A 21130-nucleotide genomic window follows, 5' to 3' on the forward strand; every position below is an offset into this window, starting at 1 on the left:
AATATGTTTCTACATTTTCTCCTATTAGATGAATAGTGTTACTTTTCACATTCTGTCTTTAGTACGTTCCAATCCAACTTCATTTTTCTCTACACAGAGAATCGATTTTTCCAGCACCATTTACTAAATAATCTATCCTTTCCCCACTGACTTGTAATGCTGCCTCCAGGGTAAATATATATTTTAGTCTCTTTCTGGATCCCCCTCGAATTCACATGTATTTTTTCCTACCTGTGTGCTGTTGGTGTTCAGTTGCCCAGTCGTGTTGGACTCTTTGCGACCCCATGGATTGCAGCATGCCAGGCTTCCCTGTCCCTCACCATCTCCCGAAGTTTGCCCACATTCATATCCATTGCATTGATGATACCATCCAACCATCTCATCCTCTGACTGCTCTCTTCTCTTTCGGCCCTCAATCTTTCCCAGCAAATGGGACTTTTCCAATTAGTCAATTACTCATATCAGATGACCAAAATACTGCAGCTTCAGCTTCAGCATCAGTCCTTCCAACCAGCATTCAGGGTTGATTTCCTTTTAGATTGACTGAATTGATCTCCTTGCTGTCCAAGGGACTCTCAGGAGTCTTCTCCAGTACCATAGTTCAAAGGCATCAATTCTTCGGTGCTCCACCTTCTTTACGGTTCAGCTCTCACAACTCTGTGTGACCACGGGAAAGACCATAGCCTTGACTATATGGACTTTTGTTGACAGAGTAATGTCTCTGCTTTTCAATACACTGTCTAGGTTTGTCATAGCTTTCCTGCCAAGAGGCAATTGCCATCTAATTTCATGGCTGCAGTCACCACCCACAGTGATTTTAGAGCCCAAGAAGAGGAAATCTGTCACTGCTTCTGCCTTTTCCCCTTCTATCTGCCATGAAGTGATGGGGCTGGATGCTATGATCTCATTTTTTTTAATGTTTAGTTTTAACCAGCTCTTTCACTCTCCTCCTTCACCCTCATCAAGAGGCTCTTTAGTTCCCCTTTGCTTTCTGCCATTAGAGTGGTGTCATCTGCATATCTGAGGTTGTTGATGTTTCTCCCACCTGTCTTGATTCCAGCTTGTAACTCATCCAGCTGGCATTTCTCAATGTGCTCAGCATATAGATTAAATGGACAGCATGACAGCAGACAGCCCTGTCGTACTCCTTTCTGCATCTTGAACCAATCAGTTTTTCCATACAGGGTTCTAACTGTTGCTTCTTGACCCGCATACAGGTTTCCCATGAGACAGGTAAGATGGTCTGGGTATTCCTATGTGCTAGTACCACATTACTTTTATTTCACATGGTTCCGGAATTCTTAATACATAGCAGACTTCTCCCATTTTATTACTTCTTTTTAAAGACTCATTTTGCTATTAATGGAAGTTTGTCAATGTATCATTCAAAATAAAAAAGTATAGGTTTTTAGAGTAAAATTTTTATGGCAAATTTACAGAGTTGAAAGAATAAATTTATTGTATTATTTCATCCATTAAAATTTATACTGGTATTCTATAAGATCTTCTAGTTAAAAAAATATTCTCCATAAGATCATATTAATTAATTATTTTTGAGGTAAATTTCTAGGTATTTTATAATTATTTTGGTATTATCAATAGCATCTTTTTTCCACTTTAATTGTATGTGTATTTTGAATAGGTAAGACACCTACACATTAGAAGTTTCAAAAGACACAGAAGATTACAATAAAAATTCTTCCTACTTCTCTCTTCAAGATATCTGTTTACCTGCATTTGAAACTATCGTTAGGCAGTTTCTTGGTTTTGCTATATAATTATAATTATATATAAGAAAATATGCATGCTATTTGCCCTTTATAGTGAAGAGGAGTATGCAGTACACATTGCCCTGTTACTTCCTCTTTTCATGCAGTTTCCAGATAATTGTAGATCTGCTTTGGTAGCACACCAAAACTTGAAAGCAGTAATTTCTTAAATTGTATGCCAAGATCTCTCTTTCCTCTCTCCTTGTCTGCTTTCTCTCCTTCATTCCTATTCTTTTGTCTTACAACTGAATTGTATTCATTTTCTGGACTTCTCCATAATAAAATGGCTTAGACCCCTAAAGATAGACATTTTAAATTGTTTGAAATTGTGTTATATATAGCACTGCAGGGGACAACTTTGTACACAGAGAACAACTTGGTACCTACATCATTTTGCCTATATATGATTATACTTGCAGCCAACATTCCTAGAATGAAATTGGTGACTTGAAGAAAATATGCATTTGTCATTTTGTTTCAAGTCATAAATTGTCCTTCATAAAAGACTGCCGTTTATACTCTCACCCTGAATGTATATGCTTGCCTATTTCTTTATACTTTTGCTATACCGTATAATTTTTTTTTTTTTTTTTTTTGCTTTCTGCTCTTGTGAAAGGTGAATTTTAGTAACTTCGGGTAGATTTAATTTGATTTATATGAGTAAGATTGAGTATCTTTCATGTTTAATATTCATAGGTATTTCCTTAGATCTCAACTAATTAAATCCTTTGCTCATTTTATCCATTAATTTGAGTATTCTTTATTTCGTATGCAAAATTTCCTTACATACTGGGATCTATTTACTGATTTTCTCTTCTGTTTTATTGATCAGACTGCCTTTGCATGTGCCAGGATCATGCTTTTTTGATTATTTGTATTATATTTTCCTTTGATCATTATTGATACAGATTAATTAAATGTGGATCTTATATTAAGCAAACCGGCAGAAGTTTTTAATTAATCTTTATTATTACTTTCTCTTGAATTTTCAAAGTAAATTTTTATATCATCTGCCAATATGAACAATACCTTTATCCCATCCCATTGTTGTTTAGAAAGGATTTCATAACCTGTCTTTCTGCTCACTACTGTCTTCTTCAACTGTGACTCTTTGCTTGAAGTAGCCCCAATGGGAACTTGTTCACCTTCATTTTAAACTTCATTTTACTTTATATTTTTTATTCTCATTATTTCCAATTGGTTCTTATTTATATACTTGTTTCTGTCCTGTGTTCCAAAAACTTCTTTATCTTAGAGATTTTTTTTTTAAATGTGAAGTCTTAACTTGCCACTTTTAAATTATTTTTTTTCTTTATTAGTTCTTTTTTTCTTCTTCTGTTCCTGAGAGAGTTGTTTTTTATTAATATCTTGGCTAGTGATATACCTGGAAGGAAAGGTGAAACCCATGCCCTAGCTTCGTTACTCCAGGTGAATTGACTATGGCTGTATACAACTAAGGAGAAGGCAATGGCACCCCACTCCAGTACTTTTGCCTGGAAAATCCCATGGACGGAGGAGCCTGGTGGACTGCAGTCCATGGGGTCGCTAAGAGTCGGACACAGCTGAGCGACTTCACTTTCCCTTTTCACTTTCATGCCTTGGAGAAGGAAATGGCAACCCACTCCAGTGTTCTTGCCTGGAGAATCCCAGGGACGGGGGAGCCTGGTGGGCTGCCATCTATGGGGTCGCACAGAGTCGGACATGACTGAAGTGACTTAGCAGCAGCAGGCAAACAAAATGAGAACGAGAAATGGCACATCTAGAAGGCTCTTCCCTCAGTTACCTGTTTTCATCATAATTGGCCCATGGATTTCTTCTGTGCACACCCCAGACACACAAACATGCACTGAAGTCTCAAAGACTCCTGAGGGTTTCCCAAGGTTTTTTATGTTAGAGTTTGATCAGTCTCAGAAGGCTTTCTGTCCTAGACTATATTTGATGCTGGATTCAGCAGAGAGAGCTAGAAGCCCACGCTAGTTTGCCATCTTGTGAGGAACTCATTGATTTCTCCCATTCCCCCATGTTGAATCTAATGGTTAGATTTACACACACACACACACACACACAGGCACACACATGTAAACATAATAGCCCTGGATGTCTTATTAGTACATAGCTTTGGAAGTTGATTTCATATTTTTAAAATATGGTTATTATGATTATCAGCTCACATAAGGGAAGAACATGGAAAAGGAATGCTCCTTTTCATTTAAAGAACAAAAAAAACTAAAAATCAACCCAAAAAAGCAACCACAGAGCTTTCTGAGTGGCAGGTGTTACTAAATTTCTGCATGCATTCTATCATATAATTTTCACACATAAGAATTCTATTAAAATTCCTTTTACTGGGGAGGAAATTAAATTTCAGGAAGCTTAGACAAGTTGTTGAAGATTATATTGGTGAGAAGTGGAAAAAACCAGGGCTGAAACTCAGTCTTTTTTTGTCTTCTGTCTGGGCTTTGCCTGGATTCTAGGCATTCTAGGTCCAGATTATGTTTCTTAATATTTACATTAATACAGGGAAAGCAGTTCATTCAAAATACCATAGAATGTAAATACTTTTATTTTTTAAGGACATGCAGTGTACAAAAAATAATTTCTCTGAAAAAAGATAAATAAATGAAAATATTTTATTGCATATCTAAACATCTATCAAGGTCACAGGGAGTAATTTGGAATTTCTGATGCAATCCCCATTCTTTATTATATTTAGACCTTCATAAAGGCAGAAAAAGACAAAATAGAAATCAGATCACTTTCTAGCCAATGTTATTTTACAAAGAATCACAAAAACCCATAAATAATGTTGGAGTAGGATAAAAGGGAATTGCTTGCAATAAGTTTTGTGGTAGAGATATTTCTAAAATCAGGTGATAACCTTCTTCCAAGGCTTAGTTTATTTCTTACAGTAATATAAATTCCTGGTATTTAAATTTGAATATAACCATGACAGTGAAATCATAGCTCTTTTATATATGATTTTCTTATTATTTCAAGCTTAATAGTGCTAGATAAAGGGGAACTCAAAAGCCTAAAACTTAATAATTGCTAATAATCCCTGAACCAGTATTCTGTGAATCACTTTTTGGTGTTTATTTTTTATTTGATGAAAACAGTACTGAAATTTAATTACAAATACCTACTTAAAGTGTTTAGTATATGAAAGGAGAATTCCATGACAGAGGAGCTTGGTACAGTCCATGGGGTCACAAATAATTGGACACGACCGAGCAACTAACACTTTTACTTTCAACTACTTAAAATAGATACAACCCAAGGAGGGTGCTGCTTTACTCTCTGGAGTTCCAGCTCCTTGAAATATATATTCAGAGCTTATAAATATTAAAGCAAATAAGAATCTTTTAAAACATCATTTCTGCCATGCCTTCGAAATATGTACTCAGATTTTCATTTTTTGATTGTTACTCAATTTAAGCTTCAGAAAAATTAGTCAACAGCTCATCAGCTGCAACTCTAGCAGAGATAATTTGACCATCTACAAGAAGGTGTAAACAAGATAATTGAAACAAGATAAAAGATAATTGAAAAAGGAATGTTCAGCACTTTCAAGTGGAATTTGGCTTGCAAAATGGGAGGACACTTTATTCATAGTGTCCGGTGTTTTTTATATATATTAGAAAGATTTAAACTATGAAGACTCTGCATTTGAAAAATGAAGATGAATGCTGTATATAAGATAGTGGATGAATATGGCTCTTTCACAGCGCTGTGCTCATTTACCTAATATGTTAAGATAGTCTCTTTTGGAGCTTACCTTTAACAAATCTAGCAATTAAAATTCCCAAATCAATCTTTAGAGAAGTGAGATTAAAGAGTAATAAGCAAAATTTACCTTGATGGGGAATATTATCTTATTTGTACCTCCAAACAAAAGTGGGACTTAAAATGTATTCATGTCAGTGATTTTGATGTCTTAAGTACTAAAATGAGAAAAGCAAAATTGGATATGTGAGTCAACTCACTTGGCCCTGTTGGAGAAAAAAGGACCCACAGGCCCAGAAATTAATAAGAAAAATATCGTTTATAGGTTTGTATTACAGGAATGAAAGATGGGCTGGGGACCATATATCAGAGGCTGGGGACCATTCACCCCAGTTCTTTAGCTCATCCAATTTCTGGATTTTCTTTATAAACAAGTAAGACAGAGAATCGAGTAAGACAAAGCCCCTGCTGGGAGAGATTGAAGGCAGGAGTAGAAGGGAACAACAGAGGATGAGATGCTTGGATGGCATCACCAACTCAATGGACATGAGTTTGAGCAAGCTCTGGAAGATAGTGAAGGACAGGGAAGCCTGGCATGCTGCAGTCCATGGGGTTGCAAAGGGTCAGTCATGACTGAGTAAAAGAACAACAATAACAAAGACAGAATCATTTTGTGAACATTAGTTGGGGAAGAACAGTCTGAGATAGAAAATGAGATTTAGAGAAACTCAGAATAGAGAGGAAAGTGGACTGTGCCATGTTAGCAAACTTTCAGAAGCTTGAAAGGATACTGACTACATGAAGGATTCAGGATTTCCTTTAACATATTAACACATTTAAAGTCTATGTGCTGTGCTGTGCTAAGTCGCTTCAGTCATGTCTGACACTTTGTGACCCCTCTGGACTGTAGCCTGCCAGGCTTCTCTGTCCTTGGGATTCTCCAGGCAAGAATACTGGAGTGGGTTGCCATTTCCTTCTCCAAAGAATGTTTCACACCCAAGGACTGAACGTGTGTCTTATGTCTCCTCCTACATTGACAGGTGGGTTCTTCACCACTAGCACCACCTAGGAAGTCCCTTAAAATCCATAAATCCAGGGAAATAAAAGATTGTAGACTTTTAGGACAAACACCCAAAAAAGATGTCCTTTTCATTATAGGGGACTGGAATGCAAAAGTAGGAATTCAAGTAACACCTGGAGTAACAGGCAAATTTGGCCTTAGAGTACAGAATGAAGCAGGGCAAAGGCTAATAGAGTTTTGCCAAGAGAATGCACTGGTCGTAGCAAATGCCCTCTTCCAACAACACAAGAGAAGACTCTCTACATGGACATCACCAGATGGCCAACACTTAAATCAGATTGATTATATTCTTTGCAGCCAACAATGGAGAAGCAAAAACAAGACCGGGAGCTGACTGTGGCTCAGATCATGAACTCCTTATTGCCAAATTCAGACTTAAATTGAAGAAAGTAGGGAAAACCACTAGACCATTCAGGTATGACCTAAAACAAATCCCTTATGATTATACAGTGGAAGTGAGAAATAGATTTAAGGGACTAGATCTGATAGACAGAGTGCCTGATGAACTATGGAAGGAGGCTCGTGACATTGTACAGGAGACAGGGATCAAGACCATCCCCATGGAAAAGAAATGCAAAAAAGCAAAATGGCTGTCTGAGGAGCCCTCACAAATAGCTGTGAAAAGAAGAGAAGGGAAAGGCAAAGGAGAAAAGGAAAGATATACCCATTTGAATGCAGAGTTCCAAAGAATAGCAAGGAGAGATAAGAAAGCCTTCCTCAGTGAACAGTGCCAAGAAATAGAGGAAAACAACAGAATGGGAAAGACTAGAGACATCTTCAAGAATATTAGAGATGCCAGGCAAACATTTCATGCAAAGATGGGCTCAATAAAGGACAGAAATGGTATAGACCTAACAAGCAGAAGAAATTAAGAAGAGTTGGCAAGAACACAATGAAGAACTGTACAAAAAAGATCTTTACAACCCAGATAATCATGATGGTGTAATCACTCACCTAGAGCCAGACATCCTGGAATGTGAAGTCAAGTGGACCTTAGGAAGCATCACCATGAACAAAGCTAATGGAGGTGATGGAATTCCAGTTGAGCTATTTCAAATCCTGAAAGATGATGCTGTGAAAGTGCTGCACTCAATATGCCAGCAAATTTGGAAAACTCAGCAGTGGCCACAGGACTGGAAAAGGTCAGTTTTCATTCCCATTGCAAAGAAAGGAAATGCCAAAGAATGCTCAAACTACCACACAATTGCACTCATTTCACACACTAGGAAAGTAATGCTCAAAATTCTCAAAGCCAGGCTTCAGCAATATGTGAACAGTGAACTTCCAGATGTTCAAGCTGGATTTAGAAAAGGCAGAGGAACCAGAGATCAAATTTCTAACATCTGCTGAATCATCAAAATAGCAAGAGAGTTCCAGAAGACATCTATTTCTGCTTTATTGACTATGCCAAAGCCTTTGACTGTGTGGATCAAAATAACCTAGAAAATTCTGAAAGAGATGGGAATACCAGACCACCTGATCTGCCTCTTGAGAAACCTGTATGCACGTCAGGAAGCAACAATTAGAACTGAACATGGAACAACAGACTGGTTCCAAATAGGAAAAGGAGTACATCAAGGCTGTATATTGTCACCCTGCTTATTTAACTTCTATGCAGAGTACATCATGAGAAATGCTGGACTGGAAGAAACACAAGCTGAAATCAAGATTGCCAGGAGAAATATCAGTAAGCTCAGATATGCAGATAACACCACCCTTATGGCAGAAAGTGAAGAGGAACTAAAGAGCCTCTTGATGAAAGTGAAAGAGGAGAGTGAAAAAGTTGACTTAAAACTAACGTTCAGAAAACTAAGATCCTGGCTTCCAGTCCAATCACTTCATGGCAAATAGATAAGGAAACAGTGGAAACGGTGGCTGATTTTATTTTTGGGAGCTCCAAAATCACTGCAGATGATGATTGCAGCCATGAAATTAAAAGGCACTTACTCCTTGGAAAGAAAATTTTGACCAACCTAGACAGCATATTAAAAAGCAGAGACATTACTTTGCCAACAACGGGACCATCTAGTCAAGGCTATGGTTTTTCCAGTAGTCATATATGGATGTGAGACTTGGACTATAAAGAAAGCTGAGCACCGAAGAATTGATGCTTTGGAACTGTGGTGTTGAAGAGGACTCTTGAGAGTCCCTTGGACTGCAAGGAGATCCAACCAGTCCATCCTAAAGGAGATTAGTCCTGGGTGTGCATTGGAAGGACTGATGTTGAAGCTGAAACTCCAATACTTTGGCCACCTGATGCGAAGAGCTGACTCATTTGAAAAGGCCTTGATGCTGTGAAAGATGGAGAAGAGGAGAAGGGTATGACAGAGGATGAGATGGTTGGATGGCATCACCAACTCAATGGACGTGAACTTGAGTAAACTCTGGGATTTGGTGATGGACAGGGAGGCCTGGCATGCTGCATTCCATGCAGTCACAAAGAGTCGGATACGACTGAGCGACTGAACTTAATTGAGTTGCAGTGTTTGTCTGGGGTGCAAACTCCAGGGATTGCTTTTGTAGTTCCAATTTTTGACTTTTTAAATATATGACATGAATGTACATATTAAAAACAAATGATTCTAGAGGAGCTGGTTTCTTCATGCACAACCTCTGCCATTTCATATGTTAACTCTTAGAGTCCCATCAGAGAGTAGAAAGCCCTTACCACTTACATGAATGTGAAGATTTCCTGATTTCTCTGGAAATGGTCTCTGAATTACACCAATTTAAATCTCTTATACTATGTTATTATTAATATTAATAATTAAGAGAGGAGAGCTTTATAGCAATTTGTCAAGATCATTAAAACATTACCTTTCTACTGAACTTGAGATTTTATAGACATCATAAAGGCATTTTAAAGTGAATGTAACAATTTTTAATGTTTGTCATATATGTAGAAAATATTTTTCTTACATGGTAGTATTTAATGAATTATTATGTTATATTGAAAGGAAATTTATACTTAAATATGAGAAAAATGTTGAAAAACTTCTTAGGTGATAATTATGCTGTAGCAAACTGTTGTATTATGACTTGGAATGGGGAGAAAATATGGAGAGAAAACATCAGTTAGAACATCTCCATATAATGGAAAGTATTTGGTGAAAAACTCTCCATGACGAGTGTGTACTTAACACAAGCAGAAACTACAATATAAAGATTCAGAAACTGAAGATACTTTTGCATTTGTTTCTTGCCATCATTGTTATCTTTACCTTAACACTCAAAGATCTCAGGGATTTGCATGTTTTATTTTAAGGGAATTTCTTGAAGTCTAAAGCAATTGAGGCACATTAACAGTATTTTGGTATTAGTTTCATGGTAACGTCATTGAGGTTATTTTGAGAAGATAATATGCTCATTTTTCACTTTGCTAAATCATACTTACATATCATAACCACCAAATGCTTTCAATACTTATATTTTGGGGACACATTACCCTTTTTAAAACTTGTTCACATATATTGCTTTACTTTAAAAATGAAAAGTATGCCATTAGAGAAAGTCATTTTGAAGCTAAGCTTGATATAGGCTTGATTTATACTATTTTCAATCTTCACTAATAAATAAAAATGTTCCATTTTCAAATGTGACACTGTAAGCATTGTTATCTGAAAGCAGAGAAATTATAGTTGATTGTGCTTTCTCTCCTCAGATAAATTTACAGAGAAAAATGAGAGTTACTGGTGTGATTACTCAAGGAGCCAAGAGGATTGGAAGTCCAGAGTATATCAAATCCTACAAAATAGCATATAGTAATGATGGAAAAACTTGGACAATGTACAAAGCGAAAGGCACCAATGAAGACATGGTAAGACTTCCATGTCATGCTTATTGAACATAACCTGTCATATGTAATCTATTACCAAGTGACTACTGAATATTCAAAAGTAGTCTTATGTTGTTGAAAATAAATTTATGACTTTTTTAATAGGACCAGTGGTGTGTGGAGAGGGTAAGGAGTTATCCCAAATTATCAGTGTATAGTAGCGACCATTTAAATCTTCCTCAGATTTTAATTGGTGGGACAATAAACACTTTATCACAAGGTTAGCATGGTCCTGTGCATGACAGTTAAGTTTTATTTCAACAACAGTCAGCTTTAAATTTCATTTTATTGCTTTGACAGATCATCCTTCTCCTTAAATAAATACAGATCAAAACTGTTAAAGAAAAAATAAAATTTTTGAAGAGAAACATCGAGTTATAGAAAACATAAATATCTTTCTATACTTAATATCTTAATATTGGAAGAAATTTTTGTTATTCTGCAGAATAAAGTATTTTAGAGGAATATATATCTGTGTGCATCTTCCGTAATGATATTCAGTATCTCCTTTGCCCTTTCATATATTTCCAAATTTTTGATTAATTTTAACACAAATTTCTAATTTTAAAAAGCAGAAATGTAGCTCATTCCATTTAAAATTGAATCATTAAAATAGACTGATAAATTTTATGAAAGATTTTTTAATTAACTACTTAAATTAAATAGGTTTTTTGATTACTAGGTTATATAAAAGATAAAGTGAAATGAGATTTAAAGGAATTAAAAATAACACATTTTAGCATTTAAATTTTAGAGCTAAATTGGTTTTTCACTGGAGATATATATATATATATATATATATATAAAGAAATATGAGTCTCTTATCCAATGATCTGGTACTTGAGGACTCAGACCCTAAAGCATCATAAATTTGATCACAGCTTGGAGAAGGAAATGGCAACCCACTTCATTACTCTTGCCTGGAAAATCCCATGGATGGAGGAGCCTGGTAGGCTGCAGTCCGTGGGGTCGTGAAGAGTTGGACACGACTGAACGACTTCACTTTAGGGAAACTAAGTAATCAGGAAATATCATTGAAGGCTGGTTCCTAAAACAACATACATAATTACTAAGTAGCAAAATGAATAGATAGACCCAGATCCCGGACTAAGTTGAGGAGGCATTTCCCTTTAGAAGCATTCCATTCTAAAGGACTGGACTTAAATTGATAAACCCAACATAATAGGGTATAGATTAAGCCATAGGTTACAGTGGTTTACAGCTTTAATGAGGATTCTATCTATAGGTTTTAGATTTGCTTCTGATGGCAAAGTAAGTGAAAGTTGCTTAGTCATGTCCGAGTCTTTGTGACACCATGGACTTCTCCAGGCCAGAATACTGGAGTGGGTAGCCTTTCCCTTCTCCAGGGGATCTTCCTAACCCAGGGATCGAACCCAGGTCTCCCGCACTGCAAGCGGTGGATTCTTTACCAGCTGAGCCACAAAGGAAGCCCTGATGGCAAAGTGAAGTGAAGTGAAGTCGCTCAGTCGTGTCTGACCCTTTGAGACCCCATGGACTATAGCCTACCAGGCTCCTCCCTCCATGGGATTCTCCAGGCAAGAGTACTAGAGTGGGTTGCCATTTCCTTCTCCAGGGGATCTTCCCGACCCAGGGATCGAACCCAGGTCTACTGCATTCCAGGCAGATGCTTTAACCTGTGAGCCACCAGGGAAGCCCAATGGCAAGGTGCTCTCTAAAAGCTCCAGACCTCTAAATTATTTAATCCAATCTTTGAGGGATTTGGTTGGGTAGGATATAGAGTCAACATTTGAAAATAGGGTTGTTTTTTTTTTTTAAAGCTGCAATGAATAATTTTAAATTCTGTTATTTCTCTATATAGGTATTCCATGGAAACGTTGATAACAACACACCCTATGCTAACTCTTTCACACCCCCCATAAAAGCTCAATATGTGAGACTCTACCCTCAAGTTTGTCGAAGGCATTGCACTTTGAGAATGGAACTTCTTGGATGTGAACTGTCAGGTGAGTCTCATATTATCTATTTTTGTATTCTCTTTAAAGGAAAACAAAGCACAGTTGTATGTAGTGTGTTGCTAGCTTGCAGTTTTTCAATATTCATAGATATTCATTTTTGCTACAAAATGTCTAGGGCTTGGTTCAGTGAGAAGGAGCAAGAGGGAGAGGGTAAAAGAGAAACAAGTTCTAAAACACACTACAGAATGGGATTAATGTAGAAGGGGCAATGTGTTTCTTTTAGTGGTCAAAGAAAATACAACAAATTTTTACTGCAAACTCTTGTCAAATTTAAATGTGTCTTTTTAATTTTAATAGCAACTATGATTTATGTTTTATGACAAAATTTCAGTGAAAACTGGAATCTGCCTGACTTCATAAATTGCAGTTACATTTAGACTATACAACATAGAAAAGTAAGCTTTTTGTTTGTACATCTACCATAAGCATTTAGTTTCATCTTTTTTTTTCTTTAGGTTTTCCAAAATATGTAAATTTATCATTGTTTCCAAGGAGACAATACTTTAAAAACCAAGATTGCTACTATGAATTCCTAGATCGTTATTATCTAGCAACTTACCTATTACTCAAAAAGTGGTTTTTAAACACAAAGATAACTACCAAAGGTCTCAAATTTAAATAATTCTAGTCCTCCTGGAGCTTCAAGACTGGATATAAAAATGAAGACTTTATGACTGGGTCTCTTAGTTGTTCACTTTCAATCTAGGTAGATTCTGAACTAAACAGAAAATCTTGCCCAGGCATTTCACTGTGCTGTATTTTTGGTGATGGTTCTTATATTTCTGTCATCAACATTTACAACACTCTTTGTCACTATGGCCTGAAATTTTGTTGAAATTACTGTGTTTTTGCGAACACTAAATATCCATTTGTGTCCCACTTTTTAGTACAACCTCCAAGTATGAGAGACTTTCATATTTATAGACCATTTAGTTAAAAATAGAACACATCCCTGCAAAGAGAGAACTGAGAGCATTTTATTCATTTCAAAAGGTTGCATATAATGGTTAAAATGCACACTTTCTATTTACCTTCTTGGGTTTATTTGTGATGTTAAGAAAGGGAATGGTTTAGGAGGAACTGCAAGAGACTGATCAAAACAACCAAACTTTAAATGAACCCCTTACATTCAAAGGAATTAAAAGGCATTTGGGCAGATGAGTGAATCTATTTTAAGAATCACACTTTCATGCTATATATGGGTTTCCTTTATGAAGCAATCCATGGTACAGATTTAGTACCATTAATTATCCCGATAGGGACGTTTTCCCTATTTTGGTAATTCGAGCAGGCTTACTGACTACCCGTAAATCTCGGCAGAATTATTGCTACACAGTGTTTATTTTGCGTGTCACTGCATCACCACGGGCCAGCATCATCCTGAACTCATTCATCATAAAGCAATCAGGAGGAAGCCCTCGTGCAATGAAGTCTGCTGCAAGTTCTATGCTTTTAGTTGGTGAACATCGCCTTCCCCAATTTTTCAGTCTTTTGATTCATGAAGGCCAGTCTCAGACATGGCGCAGTTTATACCCTTAAGATATGAATATGTTTTACTTTCAAGTTTGACAAGAGATTATACCTGACCCTTTATGTATTTTTACATTTTCAGAAAGAAGTCATCCCCCATCTCCTGACCCCACAAATTGATATTAAAAGTATATGCAGGGAATAATATCTCTTGAGGAATGTTGATAAAAGTTAGGGCATCTCAACTGTAAAAATAATCAGTTGAGTTGTTAATACTGTATTCTGTTCAACTATTATCCATAACATGGATACACATTGTCCATTCTGGTGAAAAAGTTAATTTATATGTATAAAATATTATGGATGAGAAGGGAAATTCATGGTATGAGGTAAACTGGCAAGAGAGGCTAGCTATAACACTGGGCAATAAACAGTAGCATAATATACCAAACTGTTTCCCACAGTCCCGTGCAACAGTGTAAAACCTAGGCTGCCTTATAGGAGTCAATAAACTGTTATAAGATCTCTCAGGGTGGGAGATAGCAGTTAATCATTTCCCAGACACTTAAAAAAGAAAATTCCCCAATATTCTCTGAAAGAGATGTGACTTAAGATGCTCAGAATGAAATGCACCATGATCATAATTAGTAGAGGAATAATCATTCATTCATACTTTGAGCAAATTATTTAGCACCTCCTCTGGGCTAAGTGGTGGACAATAAAGTGGGCAATGAAATGAATTCTGTGGCTGAGCAGCAGTGGTCAAAGTAAAGGTGCTCCTTTTCTATCCAACACATCAAGTACTGTGTTATATCACAAAAGGAGAAAAACAAATATGTTTCCTTTCACTTGTGTCTCTTCCAAAAGCCAAGGAAGCAGTTGTACAAAGTTCCAGTGGCAAGGTAGGAGGAGGACAGAGAGTTGGTGGTGATGACAGATGAACGAGTCAGAAATCAGACTGACTGATTATTATTATTATCAGTCATAATACAGAGAATGCATGTTAATTTAGAACTGCTTGAAGACAAGCAGCATGCTACTAAGACTTTAGAGCTTTCTGGAATCTTTGAGATTTGTCATGAATTTTTGAGGATATTAGCAGTTGGTCATGAATGTTTTTCTTTTCTAGCATTTATATTTAGGATCTAGAAATATTTATGAGACCTGGGGTATAGGTTTCCTATGGTAGCAAAACTTGAGCTAGACATCCAATTGGCTGAACCTGTGTGTCAGTTTTTGTCATTTTGCATAGATAGGAGTTTCCTAGAAGGTACAGGTGAAGACAAACATGGAAGAACCTCAAGAAGGAAAAACTGATTTAGATTGACTAGAACAGAAAGCAAGCAATTGTAGTTAAGAATTAGTTTTATCAAAGAAGAGTTTAAGCCACCACTCTTAGATTACACTTAAAATACTTAGTTTTAGAAACTGCTGCTGCTGCTGCTGCTAAGTCGCATCAGTCATGTCCAACTCTGTGTGACCCCATAGACGGCAGCCCACCAGGCTCCCCTGTCCCTGGGATTCTCCAGGCAAGAACACTGGAGTGGGTTGCCATTTCCTTCTCCAATGCATCAAAGTGAAAAGTGAAAGGGAAGTCACTCAGTCGTGTCTGACTCTTAGCGACCCCATGGACTGCAGACTACCAGGCTCCTCCATCCATAGGATTTTCCAGGCAAGAGTACTGGAGTGGGGTGCCATTGTCTTCTCCATTAGAAACTGCAGTCAGTCATAATATATTCTTTAATACCCACTGATATGCTGACTTGAATTTTATGAAATAAAATAAATTATGAATTTTATGGAAATAATAAATTAGCTAACATTTGCTGAATGCTAGCTACATGCCAGCACTGTTTCTAAATAGTTGATTAACTGCTTTTTAAAAATACTTCTTTGAGGTCATTTTTAGTATTACCCCTCCAATCAAGAAACATCCACAAGCCTATTATCCTTATCCATTAGAGTACAGACAGAATGAAAACCACAATCACAAAAAACTAATCAAACTGATCACATGGATCACAGCCTTGTCTAACTCAATGAAACTATGAGCCATGCCGTGTAGGGCCACCCAAGACAGATGGGTCATTGTGAGACAGTTCTGACAAAACATGGTCCACTGGAGAAGGGAATGGCAAACCACTTCATTGTTTTTGCCTTGAGAATTCCATGAACAGTATGAAAAGGCAAAAAGATATGACACTGAAAAATGAACTCCCCAGATGGGTATGTGCCCAATATACTACCAGAGAAGAGTAGAGACATAACTCCAGAAAGAATGAAGGGGCTGAGCCAAAGCAAAAACGATGCCCAGTTGTAGATGTAACTGGTGATGAAAGTAAAGTCCAGTGCTGTAAAGAACAATACTGCATAGGAACCTGGAATGTTAGGTCGATGAATCAAGGTAAATTGGAAGTGGTCAAACAGGAGATGTCAAGAATGAACATCAACATTTTAGAATTCAGTGAACTAAAATGGACCAAAATGGGCAAGTTTAATTCAGATGACCATTACATCTACAACTGTGGGCAAGAATCCCTTAGAAGAAATGGAGTAGCCCTCTTAGTCAACAAAAAGTCCAAATGCAGTACTTGGGTGCAATCTCAAAAGTGAAAGAATGATTTCTCTTCTCTTACAGGGCAAGCCATTCAATAACAGAGTAATCCAAGTCTATGCCCCAAATCTTCCCTGATAACTCAGTTGGTAAAGAATCAGCCTGCAATGCAGGAGACCCCAGTTAGATTCCTGGAGAAGGAATAGGCTACCCACTTCAGTATTCTTGGGCTTCCTTTGTGGTAAAGAATCTGCCTGCAATGCAGGAGACCTAGGTTCGATCCCTGGGTTGGGAAGATCCCCTGGAGAAGGGAAAGGCTACAAACTCCAGTATTCTGCCCTGAGAATTCCCTGGACTGTATAGTCCATAGGGTTGCAAAGAGTTGGACACGACTGAGTGGCTTTCTGGGAAAGATTGAGGGCAGGAGGAGAAGAGGATGAGGGAGGATGAGATGGTTGGATGGCATCACCAACTCAATGGACATGAGTCTGGATAAACTCCAGAAGTTGGTGATGGACAGGGAGGCCTGGCGTGCTGCATTCACGAGGTCGCAGAGTCGGACACACTGAGCAACTGAACTGAACTGAACTGAGCTGAGACGCTTTCACTTTTCATGCCCCAAATACTAATGCCAAAGAAGCTGAACAGTTCAGTGGCAACCTAAAAGACCTTCTAAACTTCCAACAAAAAAAGGTGTCCTTTTCATCATAGGGGACTGGAATGTAAAAGTAGGAAGTCAAGACATCTCTGGAGTAACAGGCAAGTTTGGCCTTGGAGTACAAAATGAACAAGGCAAAGGTAACAGAGTTTGCCAAGAGAACACACTGGTCAGAGCAAGCACCCTCTTCCAACAACAAAAGAGATGACTACACTTGGACATCACCAGATGATCAATAACAAAATCAGATTGATAATATTATTTGCAGCTGAAGATGGAGAAGCTCTATACTGTCAGCAAAAACAAGACTGTGAGCTGACTGTAGCTCAGATCATGAACTTCTTATTGCAAAATTCAAATTTAAATTGAAGAAAGTAGGGAAAACCATTAGACCATTCAGGTATGACCTAAATCAAATCCCTTATGATTACACAGTTGAAGTGACAAATAGATTCAAGCAATTTGATGTGATAGATAGAATGCCTGAAGAACTATGAACAGAGGTTCATAAGATTGTATAGGATAGATTGATTAAAGCCATCCCCCCAAATAAGAAATGCAGAAAGGAAAAATGGTTGTCTAAGGAGGCCTTATAAATTGCTGAGAAAAGTAGAGAAGCCAAAGGTGAAAGAAAAAAGGAAAGGTATATCCATCTGAGTGCAGAGTTCCAAAGAATAGCAAGGAGAGATAAGAAAGCCTTCTTAAGTGATCAAAGCAAAGAAATAGAGGAAAGCAATAGAATGGGAAAGACTAAAGATCCCCTCAAGAAAATGAGAGATACAAAGGCAACATTTCATGCAAAATGGGAACAGAAAAGGACAGAAATGGTATGGACCTAACTGAAGCAGAAGATATTAAGAAGAGGTGGCAAAAATACACAGAAGACTATACAAAAATATCTTAATGACCAGATAACCACACTGGTGTGATCACTCACCTAGAACCAGATATCCTGGAGTACGAAGTCAAGTGAGCCTTAGAAAGCATCACTACAAACAAAGCTAGTGGAGGTGATGATATTTTAGCTGAGCTATTTCAAATCCTAAAAGATGATGCTGTGAAAGTGCTGCACTCAATATGCCAGCAAATATGGAAAACTCAGCAGTGGCCAGAGGACTGGAAAAGGTCTGCTTTCATTCCAATCCTAAAGAAAGGCAATGTCAAAGAATGATCAAACTACTGCACAGTTTCACTCATCTCACACGCTAGCAAAATAATGCTCAAAATTTTCCAAGCTAAACTTCAATAGTATGTGAACTGAGAACTTCCAGATGTTCAAGCTGGATTTAGAAAAGGCAGAGGAACCAGAGATCAAATTACCAATATCCATTGGGTCATTGAAAAAGCAAGAGAATGCGAGAAAAACATCTACTTCTATTTCATTGACTATGCTAATCCTTGGACTCTTGATCACAACAAACTGTGGGAAATTCTTAAAGAGATAAGAATACCAGATCACCTTACCTGCCTCCTGAGAAACCTGTATGCAGGTCAAGAAACAACAGTTAGAACCAGACATGAAGCAAAGGACAGGTTCCAAATGGGGAAAGGAGTACATCAAGGCTGTATATTGTCACCCTGCTTATTTAACTTATAGGTAGAGTACATCATGCAAAATGCCGGGCTGGATGAAGCACAAACTGGAATTAAGATTGCTGAAAGAAATATCAATCACCCCAGATATGCAGATGATACAGCCCTTATGGCAGAAAGTGAAGAGGAACTAAAGAGCCTCTTGATGAGAGTGCAAGAGAAGAGTGAAAAGGTTGGCTTAAAACTCAACATTCAGAAAACCAAGATCATGGTAACCAGTCCCATCACTTCATGGCAAATAGATGGGGAAACAGTGGAAACAGTGGCTGACTTTATTTTCCTGGGCTCCAAAATCACTGCAGATGGTGACTGCAGCCATGAAATTAAAAGACGCTTGCCCCTTGGAAGAAAAGCTATGACCAACCTAGACAGCATATTAAAAAGCAGAGACATTACTTTGCTGACAAAGTAATGAAAGCTAGTGAAAGTAATGAAAGTCTAGTGAAAGCTATGGTTTTTCCAGTAGTCATCAATGGATGTGAGAGTTGGACCATAAACAAAGCTGAGCACCAAAGAATTGATGCTTTTGACCTGTGTTGTTGGAGAAGATTCTTGAGATTCCTTGGACTGCAAGGAGATCCAACCAGTCCATCCTAAAGGAAATCAGTCCTGAATATTCATGGAAGGACTGATACTGAAGCTGAAGCTCTAATACTTTGGCCACCTGATGCAAAGGGCTGACTCATTGGAAAAGACCCTGATACTGGGAAAGATTGAAGGCAGGAGGAGAAGGGGATGACAGAGGATGAGATTGTTGGATGGCAATACCGACTCAATGTATGTGAGTTTGAGCAAGCTCTGGGAGTTGGTAATGGACAGGGAGGCCTGGTGTCCTACAGTCCATGGGGTCACAAAGAGTTGGACATATCTGAGCGACTGAACTGAACTTATTATTATCACCATTTTACAGATGATAAGACTGAGGCACAAACAGGCTTAGTAATAGGTACAAGGCGACACATTTAGTAAGTCAAGCACCAGTTGAGTGTGAAGAGATGGCATTAATCAGAGAAGTCTCCTATTTTATTTTGGTTTTCTTAATGATCACACTACCTTGTGTGTTCTTTGGCCAAAACGTAAAATTTTACAAATGAAGACTCAACTGCTGTCTAATGTATTCATGTAATCACACTGCATTTTACAAGGTTCATGAATGTAATTTTGTCAGAATTGTCAGCAAATTTGTCAGCAATTCAAGATTACTAAATTCTGTGTATATGTACACACACAGACTAGATTTTTCAGACAAACAAACCCAAATTTCACACCACGTCACACTTGAAAATATATGTGGCAGATTTGAGAATCTTCAAAAAATATCCACTACTAAAAGTTATTGAGTATGATTGAAACACAAAAATGTATGAAAAGGCTGTCCAGTCATGGTTTTTGCTAGAATTAGCTCATTTCTTCTGTTACCTATTAAATTTTATACTAGCACAATGCAGGGCACATGGTAAACACTGAATAAATAATAGCTTCTTACCTTCCAGAAGAGGCCATATTGGTACTATAAGAGTCACTGATAATGATTAACAGGTGTCTTGGAAAATAAAATACTGTCCAGTTTAGAATATAACATCGGAGCAGTTTGTGAAAATGACATTGTCCTGGGAGAATTCTCATTTGCAGTGTTATAGAAACAGATAAAAGAAAACCAAATATATTTTCTGAGAAAATGTTCCAATTTTAAGGACAGAATGAAACCATTGAGAACCAGGGACCCGTTATGAGGCTATCAGTAATGAGATAGGAGAGAGCATTTCAACATTGTTTTCATTTTGCAAAATCATATATCAGAGAAAAGTAGTTTGAATTGTCTGTCTTGTTTTCAATTTTTCCAAAATATATTCAGACAGAATAGTTTGAATTGGCTATCTTGTTTTTCGATTTTGTTTCAGATTTATTTCCGATTAGAGCCTTTTTTTTTTTGACTTTGGATGCTGTCTCTTTGGGGGAATGAATAGCATTATGCTTAATCTTCTCTTGCCTATCTAAAATGAATGCTGCAGACTTTCAGGGTGATAAATTATTTTTCTCATGGCACCCTTCTCATTTTCTTCCAGGCTGTTCTGAGCCTCTGGGGATGAAATCAGGACATATACAAGACTATCAGATCACTGCCTCCAGCATCTTCAGAACTCTCAATATGGACATGTTCACTTGGGAACCAAGGAAAGCCCGGCTGGACAAGCAGGGCAAAGTGAATGCTTGGACCTCCGGCCACAATGACCAATCACAGTGGCTACAGGTAATATTTTCTAAAAATCTCACAACCCACTGTCATTCTTCCTTCTAAGATTTCCTGTTAGGTGTCTGTAGGAGTCATTACCTTCATGCTAATTTAAATGTGTCTTCCTGTTTGGCTTAACTAAATGGGTAAAACAAAAATTCCTTATGAATTCATTTTCATGTGTTGTTTTTACGCTGATGTTGATTTACAGATGCTA

The 21130-nt window shown here is 37.4% G+C and overlaps 1 protein-coding gene across 5 annotated transcripts in view; it reads left to right on the forward strand.

The window, feature by feature from the left end:
• EDIL3 (EGF like repeats and discoidin domains 3) overlaps positions 1-21130 on the forward strand; it is an 805830-nt gene that overhangs the window by 647051 nt on the left and 137649 nt on the right. For all 5 annotated transcript variants that reach the window (XM_045166535.1, XM_044947327.2, XM_006072355.4 and 2 more), the window contains 3 exons: positions 10235-10390; positions 12249-12393; positions 20747-20931. In XM_045166535.1, the coding sequence (XP_045022470.1) occupies positions 10235-10390; positions 12249-12393; positions 20747-20931 (486 nt within the window). The remainder of the gene's footprint in view (positions 1-10234; positions 10391-12248; positions 12394-20746; positions 20932-21130) is intronic.

The sequence above is a fragment of the Bubalus bubalis genome, chromosome 9 (genome assembly GCF_019923935.1).
Source record: "Bubalus bubalis isolate 160015118507 breed Murrah chromosome 9, NDDB_SH_1, whole genome shotgun sequence".
Taxonomy (NCBI): domain Eukaryota; kingdom Metazoa; phylum Chordata; class Mammalia; order Artiodactyla; family Bovidae; genus Bubalus; species Bubalus bubalis.